Below are 27,058 nucleotides of genomic sequence, written 5' to 3' on the forward strand. Positions count from 1 at the left end.
ATTTGTATAGCTGCCTATACTCTGGCTTGTCTTCATAAGAGAACCCTTTTTTATTATCTATATGGAACCCTCTATAGTAGGTAGAATCTGCCAGAAAGAAGTATTTTGCCCTGTAAAGAACCCATGAAGTAAGTGGAGTTCCTCCATGGAGACACAGAGGATACCTTTTTACCTTTCTTCAAACAATTCAGGTCAAGTACTTTGGGCAAGGATACAAGTGCTTAGAATAGAACCATGGACCCTTGGGGTAAAAAGCCCAGTTCCCTACCTTTTATCGTGCACTGCAACTGTGTGTGTAAGTAGCAGACCTGGGTCAATTACGTAATTATTTTGGATTCAAACTCTGTACTTCTATGCTCTACTGAGCTTGTCTGGCGTATTGGAACCGAAGAAACACTCCCAAAAACCCTGCAAGCCTTGCCTTCTGGTGCTCTTGGTTGACTCAATTGCAAGGCAAGATTAACACAGAAAAGTATTTGAATCCAAAACAATTGCACAATTCACCCAGGTCTGGTAAGTAGACGCGCTGTATGTTTAACTGAATCAAGGGAATGACTTGTTTTGGAAATGATTTTAAAACTCTCTGTTTACAGTAAATACATTACATTACATTATTGGCATTTGGCAGACGCTCTTATCCAGACACTAAGCAGGAGACAATCCTCCCCTGGAGCAATGCAGGGTTAAGGGCCTTGCGCAAGGGCCCAACGGCTGTGCGGATCTTATTGTGGCTACACCGGGATTAGAACCACCGACCTTGCTTGTCCCAGTCATTTACCTTAACCACTACGCTACAGGCCGCTCTACAATATATTTATTTGCTTTACAGTAGTAGCGCTATGGTAGCCCCATAGCACACTGCATGTATAGTTAATGGAAGCCAGTGCTGAGCCTCAGTTTGAAAATCACAGCCCTGGTTCTTAGGAAATACAATGGTTCAGGGCAGGACAGCTGTCTCAGATCTACCAAAATGGGGTCACGCACTCATCCTGACACCAGTGCACTGCTGGCGATGAACTCGGACTGAAACAAAGCATGACATCATCATTTCCTGTCAGCACAACCCCCCCACCCCCACCCCCACCCCCACCCCTCCCAAACCCTCAAAACTTTCCTCATAAGTATACTTTGGCAAGTTCATGGAGGGGTCATTACTGATCTTGGGCAAACTATTTTTGAGGAGAGCGGAAGGAAGAGAATGAGCACTTGTGTCTGTCGGTGAACCCAAGCTCAGGGCGAACGCTGATGGGACACAGGCCATCTCCTCGTTCCCCCTGTGCAATTAGCATCTGTTTCCGTCGTGTTTCTGAGGTGCAGGGGTGGGGACACGCTCTGTTTTTCGGCTTGCGTTTGCATCGTTCCTGCTCATGCTTAACTGCGTGTGGATTCTTAAAAGCGCCCCCCCCCCCCCACACACACACACATACCCCCCCTTCCAATCCACAACCTGGGTTTGCTCTGCACCAGCGAGCCTATGAAATGCATTCGTTTTCCTGAGTGCTGCTTCTTGCCATGCAGGAGATACAGTACTTAGAAACCAGGGGGGGAAAAAGAAGGAAAAAAAAGAAAAGAAAAAGTGTCTCCTCAGCTGGCCTGATAGAACGCGACAGGAATAATAATCGGCTCCTCGTCTGTTAACCTTTTTTTGTTGTTGTCGGTAAAATTAGTTTATTGATCACCAACCACGTTTATTTTCTGTTCTTAATTTTGCTCCGATCGATTGCGTCAAACGAGAGGTAGTTCACGCTCAACCCATCCCCCGCCGCTACCGCTAACTCCCTGTCGCGAGATTTGTGTCGCTGCGCTAATGGAAATGAGGGCTGTGCGCTCACAGTTAAATAAAAAAATATTCAATAAATCACCGCCGCGCTCCCGCAACCCGCAGAAAAACGAGAGGTGTCGAAGCTGATTAACGGCGTCAGCAGCAGCTGTGTTTTCAAAACAGCGGTCTTGCACCCATAATGCCGCTTAAAATATTCATTCTGGATGCAGATGAGCACGGAGGCACCGGCCGGCGAGCTGTGAGCAGGATGGACGCGTTAATATGGAATATCCGCACACTGCGGGGCCTAATGAGCTGGAAAGCCGTTGGCGGAGTATTGCTATTTCATATGTGAAATGGCCGCGTTTATATCGCACCCCTGTTCCAGAAGATCTACAGTCTTGTATGTCTTGCAGACTTGGCGTCTGCCAAATGACAAAAATGTAAATGTAAATATATATGTTTTCACTCAAACCCTTACACAGCGCACCTCATTCAACAGCTAGAGCAGGGCTGCCAAATCCTGTTCCAGGAGATCTACCGTCCTGTAGCTTTTCACTCAAACCCTTACACAGTAGATCTCATTCAACAGCTAGAGCAGGGCTGCCCAACCCTGTTCCTGGAGATCTACAGCCCTGTAGGTTTTCATTCCAACGCTAACACAGGACACCTCATTCATTAGCCAGAGATCTCCTTGAGCTGCTGATGAATAGAATCAGGTTTGCCAAATTAGGGTTGAAATGAAATCTGACAGGACGGTAGAGCTCCAGGAACAGGGTGGAGGCTGTAGGGTATTTCACCAGGACTTCAAGGTTAATTCACCCTACTCTTTTGAAAAGTGCCAAGGGCTCTTTAATGAACACAGAATGTCAATTTAATGTACAGTACCTTCAACAGCACAGTGACTGATACCCTATTGGTCCAGAGGGAAAATATTGACCTATCAGCATCTCTACCAGAAGAGACAGAAAAGGATTGGTTAGTAATTGTCATACAATATCCATAGATGTAAGCTATCCATTCTACTTTAAAGACTAGCTCTACTCCCACACCAAAAAAAGTGCTGATGTGTTTTAACCTATCAAAACTATTTTGATTGCTCCTCCCATTTTCTATTTAGCGAACACCCCCCCCCCCCCAAACCTATTCTGCGGCTGCTTTTCAAGATGAATAGAGATGCAGTTGAATCCCTCTCCTTCTTGTAGACTACACTTTTATTTCTGCCCGTAGACTATTCTGTTAAATCATTGCACTGTATAGTACATTATTCTTATTCTTATTATATGATGTTATTATTACGAGTATTTTCTATTACGAGTATTTATTTATTGATTTATTATCACAGGCTACTACAATGCCCTCAAAGAACCTTTACAAAAATCTGTTTCCTTGTCTGACTAAACACTGAACAAAACATAACGGCAGTGTGTAGGATAACCGTTATATAGAAGGAAGAATCCATTACCACACCCCGAGCGTCCTAAATTTAGGAGCACCAGAGAGTCTTATACACGCATTTCTGTCGTGCATAGAATTTGGATAAATAAATAAATAAATAAATAAATAAATACATCTGAAGTGGTTCATAACTCCTGAAAACCAACACGGATTGAATTATATAACATAACGTTTATTAATAGTGACAATTAAGCTGTTTAGCAAACGCATTATGAAGAACCATGCACCCGGAAATCAACCCCCGTGAAAACCAGACCCACTAATTAGAAACGCCTGGTGCCACCACTGTACATATATTAACTGGATTTTAATATCCACACAAGCAAAATCCATTGGGTATCCCATTTGTGTGTGTGGCGTGCGTGTGTGTGTGTGTGTGTGTGTGTGTGAGAGAGAGAGAGAGAGAGAGAGAGAGAGAGAGAGAGAGAGAGAGAGAGAGAGAGAGAGTAAAGAAAGGGGGGAGGGGAGGGGGATGCAAACAGTACAATCATTTTGGGTTTCATTATTTGTATTTACGTTCAGGACATACAATTCGGCAGTAACTTGCAGCATGCTCGATGTGCAATTCAGCTGATTTAATAACAACATAATTTGTGAACTTGCCTGCCAACCCTTGATAGGGAATGTATATGTTGCCTACCGTCCAAATGTACCATACACAGACACGATCACTTTAGGGGATTGTTTTATTGTTTTATTTAAACCAGACTCCAAGCTGTCCATTCGCCGCAACACCCTATCAAGTAGACTATTCAAAATAGCGCAGCATCAGTTTAGCTAGTAAGAAATACCTAGAATAATGCTAAATTAATAAACGCCACAGTGCTGTAACACCTGCTTCACAATTGTTCATTTTCAGAAGGCTATCGTTTTCTCAATCAACTGTCAAAGACAGGGCTTCAAGAGAACCTGGTTACAGTGCCATTGCCACCAACCGTCATCTGCATTACTCTAAATATACCAGTAGTGCATGTGTGGCATTTTAACTGAGTCACTTCCCCAAAATCATGTTCCTGATGCGTTTTTTCATGCAAAGAACTGGCGCAAGGACATCTAGGCTAACATTGGCGTGTTAAATACGCGGTGCCCATACATGTTCTCCGTGTGCCTGACTTGGGAAAACAAACGACCCCCCCCCCCCCCCCCATCCCTCCCCCGGTTTTGTCAAATCTTTGTTTTGTCTTGTCAATCTGCTCAGTTGCTGAGACGTGCCTTGTTTCTCAAACCTATATTGCGCAGGCGTGATCCAATCTGAGCCCAGCGAAAATGCTCTTGGATAGAGAATGGGATCACCCTCTGCTCTGATATCATGTTAACCTATTTCTGGGAAGTGAGTGAACCAAGACGCCGCGGGCGGTCTACTTCCTGGACTCATCCTTGAGGGAAAATTGGAGCGCGCACGTTTCGTAGGTCACTTTTCGGCACAAACAAACAAACAAACGTCAACCTGTGGATGACAAGACGAGCGAATCAAGAGATTATATTCGCCGCTCCGGAATAGCACAGTCAGCCCCCACTGCCATTGCAAATCTGGGGCGCTTGGCTGCAACGGGCTGCGCTTCCCGTGGCTTTTTTTATGAAAGGGGGAAACGCGCAGTCCGAAAGTGAATTGATTTCGGTTTATGAATGGCACTGATATGGAGGAAATTCCGTTTCAGAAAGTCAAAACCCGGAGGAAGAGAGGCCACTGTCCAGCCGGATCCCGTTTGAATGCCATCGCCTGCGAGGACGAGTTCGACTGCAAGGAGCTGGAATCGCTCTTCCAAAATTACAACCTGAAACTGGAGCAGACTTCGACGCTGAAAGCTCTGGCGGTGTTGATCGTCATGGCATCAACTTTGGCTCTCGTGGAACTGATGTCTGGTCCCAGCCTCACCATCTCCAAGGGATCCCACCCGGTGCACTGCATCATATTCGTCTCCCTGTTCATTGTCACCAATGTCAAGTACCTGCAGGTGACACAACTTCAGCAGATCGTCAAGCTGACCCTGCTCTTCAGCTTCACCTTCGCGTTCCTCTGCTGCCCGTTCTCGCTGGGCGCCTACGGCGTGGAGCCGCCGACGTCCCCGGAGCAGGGCATGTGGCAACTCATGCTAGTCACATTTGTCGCCTATTCCCTCCTGCCCGTTCGCACTCTGTTGGCCGTGCTGTTTGGGATTATGGTCGCCGTGTCCCATGTTATTGTAACCGCGACGTCGGTCACTACCAAAAGACAGAGATTGTGGAGAACGGTAAGAAGCCTCTTTCTTTTTTTTTCCATTCTCCTTGAAAAACTACTTTCTGTATCGTGTATTCACTCGCACCGATGCGTTAAGGTGTACCTGATTGTCAATTCGTATTGGGTACTATGCGGCTGTCTTGCTGTGTCTTAATTGATGTCACGCTCTGTGGTATTAATGACTCCCAGTTCAAGTGCGCTTGAAAAACAATAACAATAAGCAGACGCAAGCGATTCTCAGTTCAGCACTCAAAAGATGGACAGCGGCGTGCAAAGAAAGAGCACGAGCGTGTGGAGAAGCGCTTGTGAGTTTGTGCTGTGCCTCTACGCCGCTCACGCAGCTTAAAGTTTACAACTCACTCGCATTCAGCGGCTTTTATTTCACACAGACAACCCCTCTTGTGAATGGCATTGGATAATGGATGTCTTTCCACCGAAATGTGCCGCTTTCGCAATTATTTTCAGTGCTGTGGAGCTATATCGCACGCATTAGACGCCTTGCTCGGTCTATTACTGTGATTTATACGAGCCTATCTCCTTTTAATGCGAGCAAAGACGTTGCTTTGTTAAATTTCAGGCCTTAAAGAGTATTTTGGAATTTACCAAGTGTTAAGTGGGCTATAGCGCTGTTAAATCAATGGTCGTTATTTATTTATTTAGGTCCTGGGGGTGTTGTTTGTGCCTTTTGCCTGGATTTACTTATGCTATTAGGGGTCCGAAGTAAATGATCCTAAACAACAACATCTCGATGCGGAAAACATGGAACTTCCTCCATAAAAAAACATGAATGGCCCAATCTTGCATTACATTCTTCCTTTAAGGACCTACTACTCGCCTTAGAAACTGTTTTAATAGAAACTGGAATACATTCAAAGGCGTAGATCAGGATAATTTAAGACTTTTAGAGTATCTTCTTCCGAGCAACATGTCTCGCCTCGGTAGACGAGTTATTACGATATAACCCTGGTTGTAGGAAAAACTATGAAATAATAACAATACAAAAACAATAAATAAAAGTGGAATTAGTAACTTCACACGGCTATAATGTGCGGAAGTGCTTTACCATCCATCTCTTGACGCAAGAGCGGCGAATGAGTCTGGGCTTAAAATAAATAAATAAATAAATAAATAAATAAATAAATAAATAAATAAATAAATAAATAAAACAAGGAGAAAGAAGTCATAGCCACATTACTCACACATTAAGACCATGAACATCATTCCAAAATTACCCACGCTTTCTTGGGCTAAGGGACAAATCAGTGTGCTGGACATGACTTATATAACGACACACGCCTCTGCCAGGATTTCTTGAATTTGTCCCTGTTTCAGGCCTATTTTGTTGCACAGCTATTCATCTGTCATCTACGGTCCAGGATACTCGTGAAATTGATATTTAACTGGGCCTTGTTCAAAAAGAGCCTCGTTGACTTACTGTAAAAAACACAAACTTCTATTACTGTTGCTACTAGTACTACTACTATTACCAGTACGGTTACTGTTACTACTGGACCCTGAATGTCAAGAGAATATATTTTCCATCAGCACGTAAAAACAGCATGAAACAATGATATTCATATAAAAAATGTACAGTGATATGCGTGATAGTATACAAAATGAGTTGCTAGCTGCACGTGAAACCAAGTGCGGTGTTGGCAGCAAGGGGAAGGGGCGCTACAGAAGAGCACATATTGGATTCAACCATTGATTCTGCACGCCGTGTTACATAATCCATGTACATCCGTGCAGTGAACAGAGACCCTGTGAAATACAATGGGGAATTTAGTTTTTTTTTAGAATAATCCAGGGTACACAGTAAGGTTGCTTGGCAACAAAGTTTTAGCTTGGGGTCATATAAAACGCGACTTCATTACTTCATTGTGTCAACACTTTATTGATATTCTGTCATCTCAGCGCTAACAGATTAATTACATAACGAAAATTAAAATGTAGATTTTTGAAGTCCAGAAAGCTGTTTGTGACTATTAATGGTTTGGCACTTGTTCATAAAGTGATTTATTGCTGTTAATTTGACTCTAATGTCAGTAATATAAGTAAGCAAACTTCATTCTACTGGTTGTTCTAGCCTGTATAATATCAGCAGTGCTGAATCACTCCTATCTACTGTCAGCCAGTCCACCTGGTTAGTGAATTATCTGCTCATTGGACACAACATTTGCCTTCCTTGTCCATGCATTTTGCGTACTGTCTTTTCATTGGTCAACTGTTTTGCCTTGCCAATCAGATTGGTCTCTCTCTTCTCTTCAATTCATTTAGTCCATTACACGAACGACACATTTTAGCCATCCAATATGTAACTACATCTAAAGAATAACTACCACAGATTATGCAACCTTTGTTTATATATATATTGTAAATCCCATAAACCCTCTGTTGCTCAGAGAATTCAGAGAAAAACGCTTGAATTCAGCAAGGGTGAGCCACGAGATAATGCGCATCAGCGTTGTCCTCTAAAAAAAGGATGAGGGCGACAAAAACAGAACTTATTCCGCAAGATTAATGGCTCAGTTTCAGTCTATTGCAAGGCCGCAGCTCCTGCCACGTTCAAGATAAGGAACATTTGAATTGGAAAAGGCGCTCATTTGTACGCCGGGAAACTGCGTTGCTGAATCCGTGAGGCTGAATGAAACGGCTCTCGTTCTTCCGCCCCGTGCATTCTTTTACTTTGACTGCATAATATTCACGCTCGACAATGTTATCACAGATTTGAGCACGGCGAAAACGAGCCGATGACTATTTAACACGGACGCGTCTCCGCGGTTCTTGTACTACAACAGAGCTGTTTGTTGTCAAATGACACTTTTCCGCCACAGTCAGCCGAGGTAAAATGCTGAGGCCCGTTACTCCACGCAAAGGAATTTGGATTCATTGGAGGGTAGCACACTTACAAATGCCAGTAGCACCGAACTCGATTTTTTTTTAGTAAACGTTGACTCCAGTACTAGGGCTTTCGTTTTTGTTCTCATTTTTGCTTTTTCAGCTAAAACTGGTTAATCTTTAAAACATGCGCATCAGAAAAAGAGAACAGTTTAAGAGAACAACAATCAGAATTGTTGACAGGCAAGAGTGGTCGTCTGTCAGTTCGATCCCCTGCCCTGGGTGTGTCGAAGTGTCCCTGAGCAAGACACCTACCCCCAAAATTGCTCCCAATGAGCTGATTGGTGCCTTGCATAGCAACCTTTCACTGTCTACGTACGGAGGCATTAATTGTATTTGCATTAATTGTAACTGTAAAGCAATATGTAAATTAAGTCAATTAACCATTTATAGGATGATTGGAAGTAGCCTGTAACTCCAAAAACACAAGGAACAATAGCGTTGTTCATTATTAAGCAGTGCACAATGTAAATATGACTTTGGATCTGGAGGCACCCCCCGGCCTCTGCTATTGAACCCTACCCAGAGACCCTTTCCCTTCCATTTGAACGAGAATAGCTGTGCTTAACCCCTGCTCTCCATATTGCAGCTGGTGGCCAACACGGTCCTCTTCACCAGCGTGAACCTGTCTGGAGTGTTTGTGAGGGTCCTGTCTGAGCGCGCTCAGCGGAAAGCCTTTCTGCAGGCGCGCGACTGCATCGAGGAGAGGTTGCGCCTGGAGGACGAGAACGAGAAGCAGGTAGGGCCTTTATACACACACACACGGGCGCGCGCGCGCATCTACCAGCCATTCAGAACCACAGACAGTAGTCAACGCACAGGAGTAAACGCTAGCCAGTCCTCCCAACAGATACGATTAATGTTACTAACAGATAGGAGACAACATCGCAATATTACATTAATCTTTCTGACTAATAATGTCTTGCTTACTCATTTAAGCGCAACTTGCGCTCCGCGAATTTATCCACAAAGCTCTACAGGTCCAAATGACCAGCTCCGTCATTTTCAATTGAAAGTATTGATAACCCACTTAGTCCCTCTTGTCCCTTTCTGCTCCTAAAGCAGTTTTTGATAAGGTTTTAGTTTTAAGAACGAGCGTTTGGCTGTGGCGGCAGTCGTATGGTGAAATTGAGAATCAAGGTCGTGCACACATCGCCAAAGGCAGTTGCTAGTTTAAAAAACGGATCTACCTTTCGTACTTTTGCAGCGTTTTACAGTTCCTCCTTTGTACTTTTTTTTTTTAGATCACTGTACAGTAAGGTAATCGCAACACGGAACGTGATAGATCAAGCCCAATTCAAAGCAGAGCAATCGTGCGATAAATTGTAAAACAACAAATGGTTTCCCACAAACCTTTGCGAAGCACAATTACAAATAGATAAATATACACACAATAGAAGCGACCCTTTTTTGTCCACCTCTTACAACACAACGTGTCAGTCATTTGCTCTACTGCCAAACTAAAAAATAGGAAAAATACATTATTAGTTCGTAGCCATGGGGGAGGAATGCTATGCAAATCAACGGTATTTTTAGCACGAGCAAATGTCGTCTCCCGGTTCATCAATACAGCTCAGCGGTCTTCTCGTCACCGACACACAAACTCCAGCACAGGCCCCTCCCCACCCCGGGCCCCGCCTGTCCTCCGCCTAACAACGCCCATGCACACACATAGGCATACACACATATGCACACACAATTGCACAACTGCAAAATTTCATGCATCAGTACACAAACAGTCTTAGATTATGCACACATACAAACATACCTACACTCTCATGCATGGGTGTGCTCGTATACAAACACACAAACAAACGCATACATGCGCACACAAACAAACACATACATGCACGCATATACAAACATGTACACTCATACATACATGCTGTGCATATGCAGTCGCACAACACCGAATAGGCATACACACGTACGCATGTGCAAAACGTTCATGCACTAACACACACTCGCACGCCCCTCAGCCGCAATTAAGCTGTTCGGGTTTATGAGAAGGGAGCGCATAATTATTGCGTAATATTTTACCAAAGGGATAATTTCCTTAACGGTTATGACCCTGCATGTACCGCGGCGCACACCAGCCTTCCTGCTCCACTTCAGCCTGCCTGCATATCTTCACCACAGCAGTGCTTCACCCAGCAGGGCTAACGATTACCGCACCAGCGGCTCTCAGTACGGTCACAGCCAGGTCCCAGTCAGGTGAGCCTCCCTTTAATTACAACCACTGTATCAAAGAATTTCTGCCCCTAATGAGGTCTGTTCGAGTCCGCAGCTGACATAACAAGCCACACGTCGACGCGTTTTAATCAGCCGGCATGCAGAGCATTTTAACAGCAAAAAATGTTTTTAATGCGCACATAAAAAAAACCACACATTTCAGTTTCTTGTGCATGCTGTCAAATTAAACGGGCCTGTGTTTTGACAGATTATTACTCCGGTAGATTGGGTTCTTTTTGCTTCACTTTTGCAAAGGTCACTGCATTAAAAATAAATAAATTATATATATATATATATATATATATATATATATATATATATATATATATATATATATATAATAAAGAAATAAAATAAGCACATAAATGACCGTGATCTTTGCACATCACGGAGCCAGCCCTTGTTCTACATTGTTTGAAGGCATCAGTATTCATGATGCAGTGCATGTCTGTAGTTTAATTGATGTCTGGTTCAGGAAGACTGGAAACAGTAATATGGTAACGCCAAGTTTAGGCTCCAGGGAAAGTTAAATGGGATTGGTCCTTACTACATACACATTCCATTACAGAGAGCGAGCAGGAGAATTAGCAGGGAATATTTTAAAGATGCCTGTTATCTTATTTGAATACATTGCCAAAATGTGTGTGTGTGTGTGTGTGCGTGTATGTGAGTGTATGTGTGTATGTGTATGTGTATGTGTATGTATATGTGTATGTGTGTGTGTGTGTGTGTGAGTGTATGTGTGTATCTGTGTGTGTGTGTGTGTGTGTGTGTGTGTGTCTGAACAAAACAATAGAACATGCTTGGGACTTGGGGAAGATGGGGGTCCTTTTGCATGTTATGTCTTAGACACCTCTAGACTGGGACATAACAGCCTGGTTACTTACTGTACTTGGGAAATATATTTTTTGTGTGCAATAGTTCCCCTGCAGATGTAGTGTACAGTATGTGTAATTAACAAATAAGTGCTCCTTATTTATGTAATACTTCATATGGTATTTAAACAATTAAACAATGGCTATTCAGTATGCATGGCTGTATCCCCAGTATGTCTGCCATTACCATGGGCTATGATCTATGACCACTCTCTCAGACTTAGCACTGCTAAGTACACTTCAGTGAGAAGAAGCATTTAATAATGTTGTTAAACCAAAATAACTGTTGTTTTTACTTTTTGGAATAACACTAACTGGCCCAATGACATCATAACCCGAGCTTGATTTGAAGAAAAGAAAAAAAAAGAAAAACACTTATATCTCAAATATCATGAGAAAAGGTTTGCTTGATGGGATATCAAAGTTGAAACTGCAAACTTAAATGTTTTTATACATAATTAATGCGGCTGACTCTAACAAAACTCTTTGAACCTTTGCACATGTCTGCCTCAATATACTTGAATGGAACACTGCATTATGTAGACCAGGGCAACTCAACTCCACGTCCTGCGGGCCGCAGTGTCTGCAGGCATTTGTGGTTTCCTTTCAATCAGCTGCCAAACAAGGCCTTGAGAACAAGGCGTGTGGATACTCAATGACTTGAATGAACCATGGGTGCCCAGAACACCCCAATAACCAGCAGTCACTGTGGCCCTTCAGGACAGGAGTTTGACACCTGTGATGGAGACCACGGCTCCTAAACTCCACGTCCAAATCTGGCCCTGATTTTCTTTTCTCCCGGGTAACTGGTTGAACAATTAGTGCTACTGATTGGCCAGACTGTCTCACCTGACTCACAGGTAAAGGGAGGATGGAAAACCAGCTGTTCTTGGACCTGGAGGATTTGATGATTTCTGATGTAGACTCTTAGTTATTGAGGAAAGAACTTAAGACATAACTTTAATATGCACACAGACTTTCCTGAGGATAACCCTCTCCTCGATGTTAAACGTGACATAAAAACAGTTACACATTTTTACATTAAACATTTCATCAGACAGACAAATTGATATTTACGTATAGTAGTTATCTCAGGCTCCTTCTCTACTAGATCCTCCACAAGCAAAATAATGAAGGATCTAATCATGGAATCCCATTATTTCATTCAGTTAAATGGTTGGCATTTATATAGCGCCATTATCCAAAGCACTGTACAATTAATGCTTCTCATCCACCCATTCATACGCACACACACACCAACAGCGATTGGCTGCCATGCAAGGCGCCAACCAGGTCATCAGGAGCATTTGGGGGTTAGGTGTCTTGCTCAGGGACACTTCGACACAGCCCGGGCGGGGGATCGAACCGGCAACCCTCCGACTGCCAGACGACTGCTCTTACTGCCTGAGCCATGTCAGTTACCATTGACAGTTCAATTATTAATAGGCAACATCCAAAAGGAATCTGGGAAAAAAACTAAAATGTTAAAATCAATGTGAAAAGAGTCCACTGGAGAGGGTGCCTCAGTGGAAGCTGCAGAAGCGTGCCGTGGTCATTTTTTTTCCCAGATGAAAACAAAACAGCCTCTACAGAGAACAGTCAGGTGGCTTCGCCTCAGTATTTGGTTGGTTTGGTAACTACGCGGCTGAGCTGCGCTGGAATCCGCCGGCGGTTGTGGAGAAACACCATACAGGAGGCAGGTTATGATCAAAGCCTCGGTTTCCCGCAGACGCTCGCTCTCTGATCGCTGAAATTGATGAAGTTATTTTGAAAGCGGGAGAAGAGAGCACAAGGCGCGAGCGCATTCGGGCGATGCTAACGCCGGTATTTCGGGACCGTGCCCGAGAGGAAGATAAACTGACAGCTGTGCTGAGTTAGCGGTATTCACCTTGTTTGTACAGCCCGCTCTGAGGCGTTGTACAGGCCCACAACACTGATCTGAGGCTGTTCATTTCTGCAAGTGCACGGTGCATTGGCATAACTGCCAATTTGTTTAAATTGAAAAGTACGTTGGCAATACCAGACCACATTGACTGAGGGCAGTTATGATGGGGGAAGCGTCCGCACCTGGGTATGACTACACAGCGAATTGTACTTAAAGGTACAATCGGTAATTTCGGACTAAGGGTCAAGAGAGGAATTGCAGCAACAAATACACTCAACAAATACACTCAAACCGCAACACTGTTTATTCCACTTTTTGAACACGCTGACGCTGAAATGCCATTGGCTGTGGCCATTAGAACCAATTTTCAACCAATGAGCTTGAATACAGCTATACGATGTTTTGAGTACACTGCTAAACACAGGCAGAGGGTGAGTAAACATGTCAGTGAGCCTTTTTCACTGACATGATGGCATTTACAATGGTCTTGTAACAATGTTTTAACACAAAAATCTTACATATCATACCTTTAACAAGTGTTTTAGTCTTGTAATGAGACTTAAAATCTTTTTTGTTTTTCTTTCAAGTCATTAGCTTGTTTTAAGTTGCTGTTTGACAAGTGAAATTTTCTTACCCAATTGGCAAACCTTGAAATGAATAAAACTGTCTTGCCTGTCCCCTTTTTAGTTTTTAGGTATAAAAATAGGTCTAAAATACCTGGCTTATTTTTGGTTTTTGCCGTGTAAGATACAGTAACAATATCTTGCATAAATCCATCACTGCAGAATAAGTGGCGTACTGTCTGACTGCAACTATTTTGAATACAGCTATTTTTATGTTTTACAAAATATGAGAAATACTGGTGCAGGTAAATGTATAATTCAAAATGGAGAGGGAGATAGGATTTACTGCTCTAGTAGTGTAAGTGTGTTTGCATCATTAATATCGACAAAAATAATGAATTCAAACACATTTTTAAAAAACATGTGCTACTTGTTATGCCAATATTAATGACATGCCTAAATACATTACATTACATTACACTAATGGCATTTGGTTGACGCTCTTGTCCAGAGCGATGTAGAACAAAGTGCAGAGTCCATACCCAGGGATAAGTGTGCTGAAAGACCCTAGAGGGAAGTACAATATGGCTGCTATATTCATTTACAAATGTTCTGATAGTACAGGTGTAGCATGTGCAAGTGAAGATTTCACAGTTTAGAATCTGAGTGGCAAGTTAGACTTTCTTTCTCAGCAAGCGTTCCCGAACTGAAGGGATGTGCTGGCACGCAAGACAGCAGTCTGTTGTATTCCTTCAGTTATTTAACAAAATGTTTTGTTGCAAACGTTGTTGCAAATGTTGCAAAGGTTGCATTCTATACTTCTATATTGCCTGCTGATTGGACTTGGTTGTTAAAGTTCAGTCGTGGATATGGCATCAGTACCTTTGACATATATCATATATTACATGTTTATGCAGTGTTGTACAGTAAATATTAAATGTATGAATTGATATTCATCAAAGATTTGACTGTTATGCCCTTTTAAAAATTAGATTGGCAATCGCTTTTGATTTAATGGGGAACAATGTAAAGTATATTACACTTTACTCCTAGTTTTATGTTATGACAGGCGTCACAGTGTGTACTGCAGCAAAACTCGCTCAGATTGCTAACGTGCAAAGCCTGTCGTAGAAATAAACGTGCATTCACTCATGCACATTGTGGGCCTTTCTTAAAATAATTTATTTTAACTAAAAATAATTTCAAACGAACAAAAATCCTTAAAAAGGCAATTAGCAGCTGACACAATCATAGTTTTTTTTTTCCGTACAAATATATAATTACATGCTCAGTCATGCTCAGAGACATTCAGGAAAGTGAGAGAAAGAGACTTTTTCACAAGCCAAAGTCATGTGACTTTTCAGTGGAGGCAAAAGCAGTTTACCATGGCAACCCCAAAGCATGTGCGATACGTTTCATGAATTTAATACAATTACCTTCATTAAGCTTGGCTGGAATTAACAAATCATGTTTAAAATAGACCACATTCTTACCACATATGTACCTTGGTTACTTGCGTTTTAGGCATTTAGCGAATTCTCCCATCCTTGGCAACTTCATTGTTTTTACCCAAAAGGCCAGTTTATAGTCCAGTGACAGAGTGTCGCTCGACTGAAATCCCATAACTTTGATGAACGTTCATTCATTTCTGTGTTGCCCTGTGTAGACTGTGGTTGTTATCTTTAGCAAAAAGTATAAACGCACACCAGTCGGCCAGAGTATGAACCAGATGTCGCTACGACCAGCCCCATCCACTGCATGTCATTGGTCACAGCAATGCCCTATCGCTGGACTATAAACTGCCCTTCATACATAGGGATATTTACCAAAGCAATTCCTAGGTGAGGCACTCAAGTTATTCCCTCGCCTAGGAACTACACCGTAGTCCGACAACCTCCAAGCTGCAAGGCCAGTTCCCTAAATCAGCGGCTCTCAAACTCAGTCCGGGGGGACCCCCCCGTGTACACAATCGCAACCCCAGGGTTTTTGTAACTGATCAAACGAAAGACCGAGCTGAATCGATAGGCTCCTGATTGATCAAAGTGTGGACACCTGGCCACTAAAACTAACCAGTTTGGGAGATAATGAAGAATTCAAAGACAGAGCCAAATGCTTATGGTCTAAACCTGCATTGTGTTAATAAGTTTAAACAAATACATTATTAAAGAACCTAAAAACCAGCATACACTGGGGTCCCCCAGGCCCAAGTTTGAGAACCACTGCCCTAAATATTAAGCTACTCTGCCGCCTGAGACCATGGCTGGGGGTCCTCAGAAAGGGCTGGCATGGGTGCAGTTAGACACCTGATTCTGCTAATCAGCCACTAGAGTCTTTGCTAAGCACTTTGATGAATAGAACCAGGTGTGTGACTGCTTGGTTGTGACTGCCAGGTGTGTAACTGCTAGGGCGGCCTGTAGCGTAGTGGTTAAGGTAAATTACTGGGACACCCGAGGTCGGTGGTTCTAATCCCGGTGTAGCCACAATAAGATCCGCACAGCTGTTGGGCCCTTGAGCAACCCAGCATTGCTCCAGGGGGGGATTGTCTCCTGCTTAGTCTAATCAACTGTATGTCGCTAATAATGTAATGTTATGGTTGGAACAAAAGCCTGCATCCACACCAGCCCTGTCTGGGTGAGATTGAGCATCCCTGCTCTAAGGTGTGAGGTCACAAATATGTGATTAGAATGTTCTTAACTGAACATTATAATGCTGATGTCACAATCAAAACTGGGAACATGGAATTAGAATTCATTCTTGAATTTCTTTTTATTTTTTATAACACTCCAAAAGATCTTCCAAGGGTTTATATTAAAACCCTGAAAGCATTTATGGAATACGGGCGGAATGCTTACCATCACAGCTGAACTAAATTAGTAATTATCTTCATCATAAAATATGAAATACTGCGAGTCTCAGGAACAGGGGAATGAAATATTAGAATTCTGTAACATTCTGCATGCTCTCAGAAGTAAGTAGTCTCGAGGATCGGTTCCCAGCCCTGTTCCTGGAGGTGTACTGTCCTGTCGGTTTTCATTTCAACCCTAATTTCGCAAGCCCAAGTCTACTAACAAGCAACTCATTGGCATCTCCAGCTGAATGATCCATTCTTAGTTTGTTACGGTTGGTCTCCAGGAACAGGGTTGTAGAGAAGAACAGGTTTGTGTGGAAGTCTCTGATTGGAGCAGTGTTTGGAAACACTGTTAAGTGCTAACGGAAGGGCCCTGTATGTAACCTGGGACTGCTAAGGTGACCTGTGACCTGGGGGGAGAAGAATGGCCAGACACTGGCCCATAGGGGGGTGCTGGTTTGGGGGAAAAGGGCCGAGTGAGAAAACAGTAGCACGTTCAAAAATAGGACTGCCTTAAATGAATGATTCATGCTCGGTTGCCATGGACTTCTTTGTGGAAGATCTGAGGTTGTGTGGAAGGCCGCTCCCTGGTTTAGCGTGGGAGAGACCGGGCGGCGGGGGTGTCGCCAACCGCTAACAGGGCACCCAGCGCCTCAGAAGTGCAAATCAGCACCCCTCCCTCGCCCCTCAGTGACGGTCCGTGTCCCCTCTTCCAGGAACGCCTCCTGATGAGCCTGTTGCCCAGGAACGTCGCCATGGAGATGAAGGAGGACTTTCTGAAGCCGCCGGAGAGGATCTTCCACAAGATCTACATCCAGAGGCACGACAACGTGAGGTACGACCCAACACGCACGACAACCCAACCAGCCTCGACAACGTGAGGTACGACCCAACACGCACGACAACACAACCAGCCACGACAACGTCAGGTACGACCCAACACGCATGACAACACAACCAGCCTCGACAACGTCAGGTACGACCCAACACGCACGACAACACAACCAGCCACGACAACGTCAGGTACGACCCAACACGCATGACAACACAACCAGCCACGACAACGTCAGGTACGACCCAACACGCACAACAATGTCAGGTACGACCCAACACGCACGACGATCCAACTAGGCACGTCAACATCAGGTACGACCCAACACACACAACAACGTCAGGTACGACCCAACACGCACGACAACCCAACCAGCCTCGACAACCTTGCCCACAAACCCAGTGTAACCACCGGTGAACCCCCCCGCCTCACATCTCCTGTCCCACCCCCAAGGCTCCTTTCAGCTTCACTATGTACACCACCCCTGACATGAGCCAAGCAGCAGTCAGCTGGATGATGAGGGAGCTTCTGTTTGTTTGTGTTTATACTCTGTGTTGATTGATTTTCTTGATTGTGGGTGTTGGGGTTGGGTCTGTCTGAGTAATTTTCCCTTAGACAGTTTTTGCCTAATTTGCACCATACAGCTGTGGATCCATTCGCATTTTAACTGAATAATCCTCCAGCTCAGCAGGACCCAGAGTGTGAGGGCCTGTGTGCTCTTATAATGAAGGGTAAACCTGCCCAAAACTTACCCCAAGCACACAAACACACCACCTCACTGACTCACACCAGACGAAACTCCGTGCCAAGTAAGACTGGCAGACTGAGGCACACTCTGTAATGCATGCACGGACTCTGTTTCCATCCATCCATCCATCCATCCATTATCTAACCCACTCAGTCCTAGTCAGGTACTGGACAGTAGCTGGAGTGTATCCCAGCATGCATTGGGCGAGAAGCAGGAATATCAATCAATGACATTTTATTTAATTTTACCATGTATTAAATTATCTGTATGAAATGTGGCATATAAACCAGGACGATCTCCGGCACTCCAGGACCGAGATTGCCTACCACCTCCTGCCGCGTAACATGAAATCAAAGTCACGGCAAAGTTGTTCAACTCCCAGGATGCCCCTCTGCACAGATTGGCGGGGGGTCGTAGGTCGGCGGGTGCGAGTCCCGCGGTGGGCGGGCGCAGGCCGTGACCCGTCAGCCTCTGCTCTGTCGTAAATTAAGGCCGGCGGCGAAAAGCTGCTCCCGCTGCTAATTAGGGATTCATTAACGGCTTTTCTGCGCCATTAAACAGGGGCCTGCCTCGTCTCGGCAGTTTATCGCCCCCCCTCCCCCTCCCCTCCCCTGGCCTGGCGTTCCCCGCTGCTCTGAGCGGGGCAGGGGCAGCACGCGCTCCCCGATTCCTCTCTGCGGATCGGTCGCAGTGCGGCACACGCTCCACACCCCACCCCACCCGACACGGAACACACGCTCCCCACCCCGCCCCACCCGACACGGAGCACACGCTCCACACCCCACCTCTCCCGACACGGAGCACACGCTCCACACCCCACCTCTCCCGACACGGAGCACACGCTCCACACCCCACCTCTCCCGACACGGAGCACACGCTCCACACCCCACCTCTCCCGTATCCGACCGCACGTTCTCCCTCTGACCAACCGTACATTCTCCCCCTGAACAACCTCTCCTCCTGACCAACCTCTCATTCGCCCTCTGACCAACCTCTCCTCCTGACCAACCTCTCCCTCTGACCAACCTCACATTCTCCCCCTGACCAACCTCTCATTCTCCCTCTGACCAACCTCTCCTCCTGACCAACCTCACATTCTCCCCCTGACCAACCTCACATTCTCTCCCTGACCAACCTCTCCCCCTGAACAACCTCTCCCTCTGACCAACCTCACATTCTCCCCCTGACCAACCTCTCATTCTCCCTCTGACCAACCTCTCCTCCTGACCAACCTCACATTCTCCCCCTGACCAACCTCACATTCTCTCCCTGACCAACCTCTCCCCCTGAACAACCTCTCCCTCTGACCAACCACACATTCTCCCCCTGACCAACCGTACATTCTCCCCCTGACCAACCTCTCCCCCTGACCAACCACACATTCTCCCCCTGACCAACCGTACATTCTCCCCCTGACCAACCTCACATTCTCCCCCTGACCAACCGTACATTCTCCCCCTGACCAACTGCTCCCCCTGAACAACCTCTCCCTCTGACCAACCTCACATTCTCCCCCTGACCAACCTCTCATTCTCCCTCTGACCAACCTCTCCTCCTGACCAACCTCACATTCTCCCCCTGACCAACCGCACATTCTCCCCCTGACCAACCGCACATTCTCCCCCTGACCAACCTCTCCCCCTGAACAACCTCTCCCTCTGACCAACCACACATTCTCCCCCTGACCAACCGTACATTCTCCCCCTGACCAACTGCATATTCTCCCCCTGAACAACCTCACATTCTCGCCCTGACCAGCACCCTTGCAACACCTTCAGCTGCAAAGGGTTGTTTTATACTCTGCTAGAGCTGGATTAAGTGTTAGCGGAGATTTTTTTACGTGAAACACTTACCTTGTTTGGGTGGTGCTTGTGTGGAGCAGAGAGCAGAGGTGCACATTTCCTCTCCTTCACTCGTCTCCTCCTCCTATTCAAAAGTATGGTGGGAAGGAGACAAGTAGAGGAAAGGAGGATGCATGTTTTGAGTTTCGGGACACCCAAAAGATATCAGTCGGTTTGTGGTCGGAAGAAACAATAATGTTACCACCTGATGAAATGCCCGATGTTAATCACACAAAATAGCAAAGACCACTGATGGGTGAAATAGCATGTTCTTTTGCCATGCAACCCCCCCTTCCCCCCTTCCCCCCTCTTCATGTGAAGGTCATGCCCCCCCCCCCCCCCCCGCTGCTACCCTACGTGACCGCACACCTGCCCCCGACCTGCGAGATCTACAGCACAACAGGCTGTGGTCTCATAACCCACAGTGCACCTGACCTTCTCCACCGGGGATTACCACGAACCCACAGCCACCGCTGCAGATGCGATTACTGCGGGATTACATCGGCTGTTCGCGGCGTTCCTGGCAAATACACTTTAATAACCTGCTCGCCGTCGACTGTAAACCTGCACTCGCAAAGCACGGGACAAATTAGCGCTTATTAATGCTCAGATAAGAGTGCTTATCTGGAGCGAGCTGGCCCCCTTTCGTTCCTGTTGAAATTAAAATGGACAAGGCTCCCGTTTGTACCCCATGTCCCATGCATACAGTGCACATGAAAAGAAAGCATGAGCAGAAACTAAGATACAGTATGTCCTTTTAAGGTGAACCTCATGATGAAGTGATTCACTGGATGTCGGTAGTGAAAGCATTGATTTTTAAGGGACGTTAGTCGCATTGAAGGACTCCCGGAAAGACTTTAGTCTAAATATTGAAACACAGACTTGAAAATCCCGATCAGGAAAGTTGGTAGTCTTCTCCCTCCCACCTTGCTTTAGAACATTTCAGAACAAGCACACACACACACACACACACACATACATACATGTACACATGTAGACCCACACACGTACTGTATATAACTCTTGCCCACATGCATGCAATAACACAGACACATTTAAACTTGCTTGCTCACAAGCACACACACACACACACACACACACACACACACACACACACACACAGGCACACATGGTCACACATATGCAAGACAGACAAGCTGACACACGCACACACACACACACTCTCACATTCTCACCTCGCCAGGGGAACACTCCCACGATCACGGGGGTGGAACAATCACAAATTCCAATTGTGCTGGCAATAACATTAACCATCTGTAATTTCAGTCCTACCGGGATCACCCAACTCCCTGCCAGAGAAATTAGTCCTCGCAAAGAACTTTCTCCCTCTATCACTGCTTGTGCCACGAGGTGAATCTGATATAATTAAAGCACTTAAATCCAAACACTATAATAATTCCAATGCGCTTTCAAACAGCAACAGCTAAATAGAAAACGCTCTGGCTCCGGCACACAGCACGTCGAGAATTTCCGAAGGCACGATTTAGTGCTCCTCTAAAGCACCGATTTCCTGTATTCGCCCCTAACCGGAATGCAAAAAGTCCAATTAGTGCATCCATACCCAGGATATTAACTGCCGAATGATTATGTAGTCAATTAAACACCTCCTGATTTCACTGTCGCCCACCGCCTGGTGCGAGGGTTTCATCAGGTGAGATTGGCTCAGTAAATCACCGTGATGGTGATGTGGCAGTTGGTGGGCGGGGCTATTAGGGGGTGATGATGCGGAGCAGCAGACAAAATGGCTGCCTCTGAGTCGTGTCCCCCCTGCCGGCCCGGGTTTACGACAGCGGGGCTGCCGAACCCTGGGGTCCTTGAAGGTACTCTATGGTGTCCCTATAGCCAAAACGTGATATGCGATGACTACATGTAGGAAAACATTTAAAAATATAATATACCTGGATGCTCTGGGCCTGGGTGCTGGATCAGAAAAGGTTGGAAACCCCTGTATAAGAGGATGGACATAGATGGGAGGATGGAGGTTGAAAGTAAGATGGCAGAAACCTAGCGTAGCCAATCAGGACTCCCTTGAAACGAGTGAAATAATGTAAACAGGGAGGAAGACAGTGGGGGAGGACGCTAGTGGCTCAGATGGGGCCTGTGCGTTTGTTATCCTTGTGATTGCATTCGCTCTGAGCGTTGCATTATGGGATGTTGCGTCCGGTGGTCTTCTTTTTTTAATAAATGTATTTCAGATTTTTCCCTTTTTCTCCCAAATTTGGCAGCCAATTGTACCCCATTGAATCCAATTAGAGTTAGTATTAGATACACCGCTCACACCCCGTCCCTCAGCGGCCCGAAGGAGAGCGACACGCCTTCTTCAAGCCATCTCGTCTCATGCTCGTGACCGTGATTCCAAGGCGCCCAAGGTGCTTTATTGTGCGGCCATCCGCTAACCCTGCCAAGTCCCTCCCTCTGGAGCAGCGAGCCAATTATGCCGCTCCACGAGAGCCGGCCAAACTTGGCTTTTGGCAGGACCGGGAATCGAACCCCGGTCCTCGGTGTGCAACTGCAACAAACTGCAACGAGTCCGGTGGTCTTCTATCTATCTATGTAGCCCCTATCGGGGTCGGCCGTCACACGGTTTGACACATAATCCCACTGCAGAAAGAGGACTGCGCTGGAGGTCTGTGGGGGCAATTCTCCCACCTCACCAGCGGTCGGCGGTCCTGCTTCAACACATAAATACATCAGGGGGGTTTGAGGTTTGTTAGTGTCAGAGCTACCCCCCCCCCCTTTTTTTTTTTTGCTGGAATGTTCCGGAAAAAAGACAGATGGTTAACTGTCGTTCTCTGAGTGGCGCTCCTGCCCATATTTAAGCACCAGGTCTGGTGCAAACTGATCAGGAGGGATTCATTGGTGGGCGTCGCATCCCTGGAGGTGTACTTCAGTGTCCTCGTACACTCGTAGACGTGAGAATTATGTCTCATAGACTGGAGCACTTACTCATGCTCACACATCTTTACATACATGCACATTTGCCTACACATGCCTCTGCACACACTCACACACACATACACACACTCATACACACACACACACACTCATACACACACACACACTCACACACACACACACACTCATACACACAGACACACACACACACACACACACTCACTCATATACGCATGTCTGCGCACACACACACACACACACACACACTCATACACACACACTCACACTCACACACACACACACACAGATGCTCACTCATATACGCATGCCTGTGTGCACACACACACACACACTCATACACACACACACTCACACTCACACACACACACACACACACACACATGCTCACTCATATACACATGCCTCTGCGCACACACACACACACACACACATGCTCACTCATATACACATGCCTCTGCACACACACACACACACACACACACATGCTCACTCATATACACATGCCTGTGCACACAAACACACACACACACACAGACACACACACATGCTCACTCATATACACATGCCTGTGCACACACACACACACACACACACATGCTCACTAATATACACATGCGCACTCAAAAACCGAGTCAGCGATGCATGTTAACACCTCATGGTGTGTGTATGATATGATTGATGCTCTCTCAGTTATGGCACCAAAAGAGTATGTGTCCTTGCAGAGTTTGGCTATCGTTTACCAACAGCCCCAAATTCTCAAATGTGATTGGTCAGGCCTGCCACAGGAAGCACAAGCGAGTGTGTGGGGCTCCGTGCTAGTTCATGGGCTGTAAGATATTTCCAGGCGTAATTGCCCTGTGGTACATGTCAATAGCTGTTATGCGAAACAATGATACGCTAATTGACTTTTCAACAGCATTTTGAAGTGTCATACCCAGCGTTTTTGAAATGGCAAAGCTGTTCATGGTGCAAAGTGAGTGTATGAATCAGGGGTTATAATAATGGATGAAATGTTTTTTTATTTTTTTTATTTATCAGATTTTAGGAAGATCCCGCATTTCTGGCAATCTACATTTCTGTCAGGGCAGGTAGATTGATTTTGGTTGTGTCAACAGTACTCTACACAAGCACTACACGACTATACAAAAAATAATCATTGTTTTTTTTTTTTAATGGACAGTGGTTGCATGCAATATTATTAAATATATATGTGACTGTTTAAGTGTTTGTACCAAGTACTACAACTATGGAGTTACAGATACCTAATAATATTGTATGCAGCCCTAAGTCCATCATTTTAAAAATAAGAATTTTTAGTATATTATTTCTACTGCCCCATCTCCCCAATCCACTTTGCATGTTCCTCAGATTTTGAAGTTGTGAAAACCCAGTTCCACCCTACCCTTCTTATTCGAGCCAAATTCTGTTGAGCTAGAAGAGCTCAAATCAACAAATAAAGTTTGACAGAGATTTTATTTGCACACTGTTGTCTAAAAATAGCATAATATACGTTGCACACATAATGCAGTTATAATTAAGTGTAACGTTTTGTGGTTACAGATGGCAGCTTGTTAAAATATTCACAGTAAATTGAATTGATAGCACCTCGTTATTTTGACATCTGTGCAATGGCAAAGTGGCATTTAACACAATCTTCTGAAGACGACGCGATCCGTAAAAATATGCCAGCCTCTGCCCGTAATTGATTTTCAAAAGTCGTTTCGGATGCATAGACCGGCTCGTTTATTTTGAAGAATATCTGACATTGGGCTGACACAATGTTGTGCTGTTTTTCCATCCAGTATCCTGTTCGCTGACATCGTGGGTTTCACAAGCCTGGCGTCCCAGTGCACTGCGCAAGAGCTCGTCAAGTTGTTGAATGAACTCTTCGGCAAGTTTGACGAACTGGCCACAGTGAGTAATTGATTTCTCTCGCCTTTCTAAACGCTTGACTACTTGATTTCCATTTGCGTCCAGCAGTGAGGTTTTTTTTGGTACCTGTGGCGTCGGAATTATGATTCTATTTTTGCAGGCGCCTGCAGTTCACCTTGCGCAAGGGCAAGATGATTCAAGTGTCTGGTACATTGTTTTCATTTTGCACCTGCAACTCAATCGCGTTAGCTTTATTGAACAAGAGAAAAATACATCTGTGAGATCAAGGACCGGAAGCGAAGCTGTTTTCTTTTTTCTTTTTTGTTGTTTCATTGTTTGCTTTTCCATTTTACTGAATGTTTCTGCTGATGCTGACATGACCGAAAAGCGCTGTGTGGGAAAGCCACATAAAATAAATGCTTATAACCATGCTCTTCAAAAGGGGAAAAAAATGCGTTTCACTGAGATTAACCCTGGAGCTGAATACCCACTATTATATTACTAGAGCAATCGTTACCGGGGTCATAGGCTACATTTCATGAATTTGCAGCTTAATGTATGTCCGTGCTAATGCACTGGGGCACCTCACCATCCATTCGGGCCTGTAGTCTGTTCGGGCCTGGAGTCATAATCCTCTCCCAGAGAAAGATATCGCTGGTGGGCCTTTTAAGACGGCAGATGTGTTTATGATTACAACCAAATGTGTTTATGATTATAACCAAAGAGTAAATTAGTCAACGGCTGATATGAATACGTTTGGGTGGTACATGTTGCTTGAAGTGGACAAACGTAACTGTCATACTCATACTTGCAGTAGTGAGAAATAATATCGCCCTGGTTGCCAGGCATGTTTGGGGTTGGGGGGTGGGGGGGCTCTGGGTGAATGAGCATCAGCCCCTTTTGCCCCAGGTGCCCAATTATCTGATAGAAATAATATTGCTTTTAGGATTATAATTGTTGCTGTCATCAATTAATTTTTCAGAAAATATACTCGGTAAAATAACGTGGAATCGTAAAGCAGTGTTTCTCGGTGTTTTGAGCGCCTGCCCGTCGGAACGTCTGTGCACAGCCCTGCTGCTCGCCATGTGCTGGGGTCACGCTGTCGCTGTCAAACGTGTGACAGATCGCAGGACACAGTACGAAATGGGAAGTGATTGTGTCTGTAATTCAGCGGTGCTTCTCAGCTGTTCCTCTGCAGCCCAAACAGCAGCTCTGGTGCTGTGTTCCCTGGATGGACTCTGCGCTGAATACTAAAAAAAAAATCCTGTAACCGCTACCCCTCATCCGTGAGCAGAATGCAGCAGAGCGGGAACACACATTACGTACCCCGTGGAGATGTAACAGGTCAACGCTCTTTACAACTTTGGGACATTTGCTCTAATAACAGTGAAATTGTCCCTAAACAATTTAATCCCCACCCGCCACCCAAAAACAAGAAAAGCGCCATTATTATTTGTCGCATTATGTGACATCTGCTCAAAATGGCTTCTGGAACCTTGGGGCCTCCCTATTTTGGTTAATCTCCTGGTCGATGAATCCAGTTGAGCATTGTAGCGCAACATGTATTTTTAATCTCACATCCTGATAATCTTTAAACTCAAAATATGTTTGACTCGACATTGCCGCAGCGATTTGTCTTTCAGGTTTAAGAGTGTCCCAAGCTTTTATGTGCTCCATTGTGAAGCGGAGCGATTCGGTATTCAGAGCTCTCCGTGAAACTTCTTAGCACGCTTCTGAAGGCACATGCAATATTTAGTATGATCATGGAAAGGCTGGCACGAGAAACGGATATCAAGATCCCAATCCTTTTTCCTGCTCAACCTCAACTGAGTGGCTTACAGTATTCGATTGTACTGTAGCAGTGCCTCTATCTCTCACGCACTCTCTTCTTTCTCTCTCTATCTCTCTCTCACACACACACACTTCTTTCTCTTTATCTCTCTCACATATTTTATCTATATCCCCAGTCTATATCTCTCTCACTCTCTCTCTTTCACACACACACACACACACACACGCACACACAGTAAGGCGGGGGGTAAATCTGACAATCTGTCTCTCCAAGGGGAGGCGTTCGATCCAACCGCTC

The 27,058-nt window shown here is 45.2% G+C and overlaps 1 protein-coding gene across 1 annotated transcript in view; it reads left to right on the forward strand.

Moving 5' to 3' along the window:
• The first annotated feature begins 4,536 nt into the window (after positions 1–4,536).
• adcy1a (adenylate cyclase 1a) overlaps positions 4,537–27,058 on the forward strand; it is an 86,695-nt gene continuing 64,173 nt past the window's right edge. Inside the window, exons 1-4 of the mRNA XM_061239645.1 lie at positions 4,537–5,451; positions 8,926–9,075; positions 17,456–17,574; positions 24,900–25,011. Coding sequence (XP_061095629.1) covers positions 4,843–5,451; positions 8,926–9,075; positions 17,456–17,574; positions 24,900–25,011 — 990 coding nt within the window. The 5' untranslated portion in view covers positions 4,537–4,842. The remainder of the gene's footprint in view (positions 5,452–8,925; positions 9,076–17,455; positions 17,575–24,899; positions 25,012–27,058) is intronic.

This window comes from Conger conger, chromosome 4 (genome assembly GCF_963514075.1).
Source record: "Conger conger chromosome 4, fConCon1.1, whole genome shotgun sequence".
NCBI classification, from domain to species: Eukaryota; Metazoa; Chordata; class Actinopteri; order Anguilliformes; family Congridae; genus Conger; species Conger conger.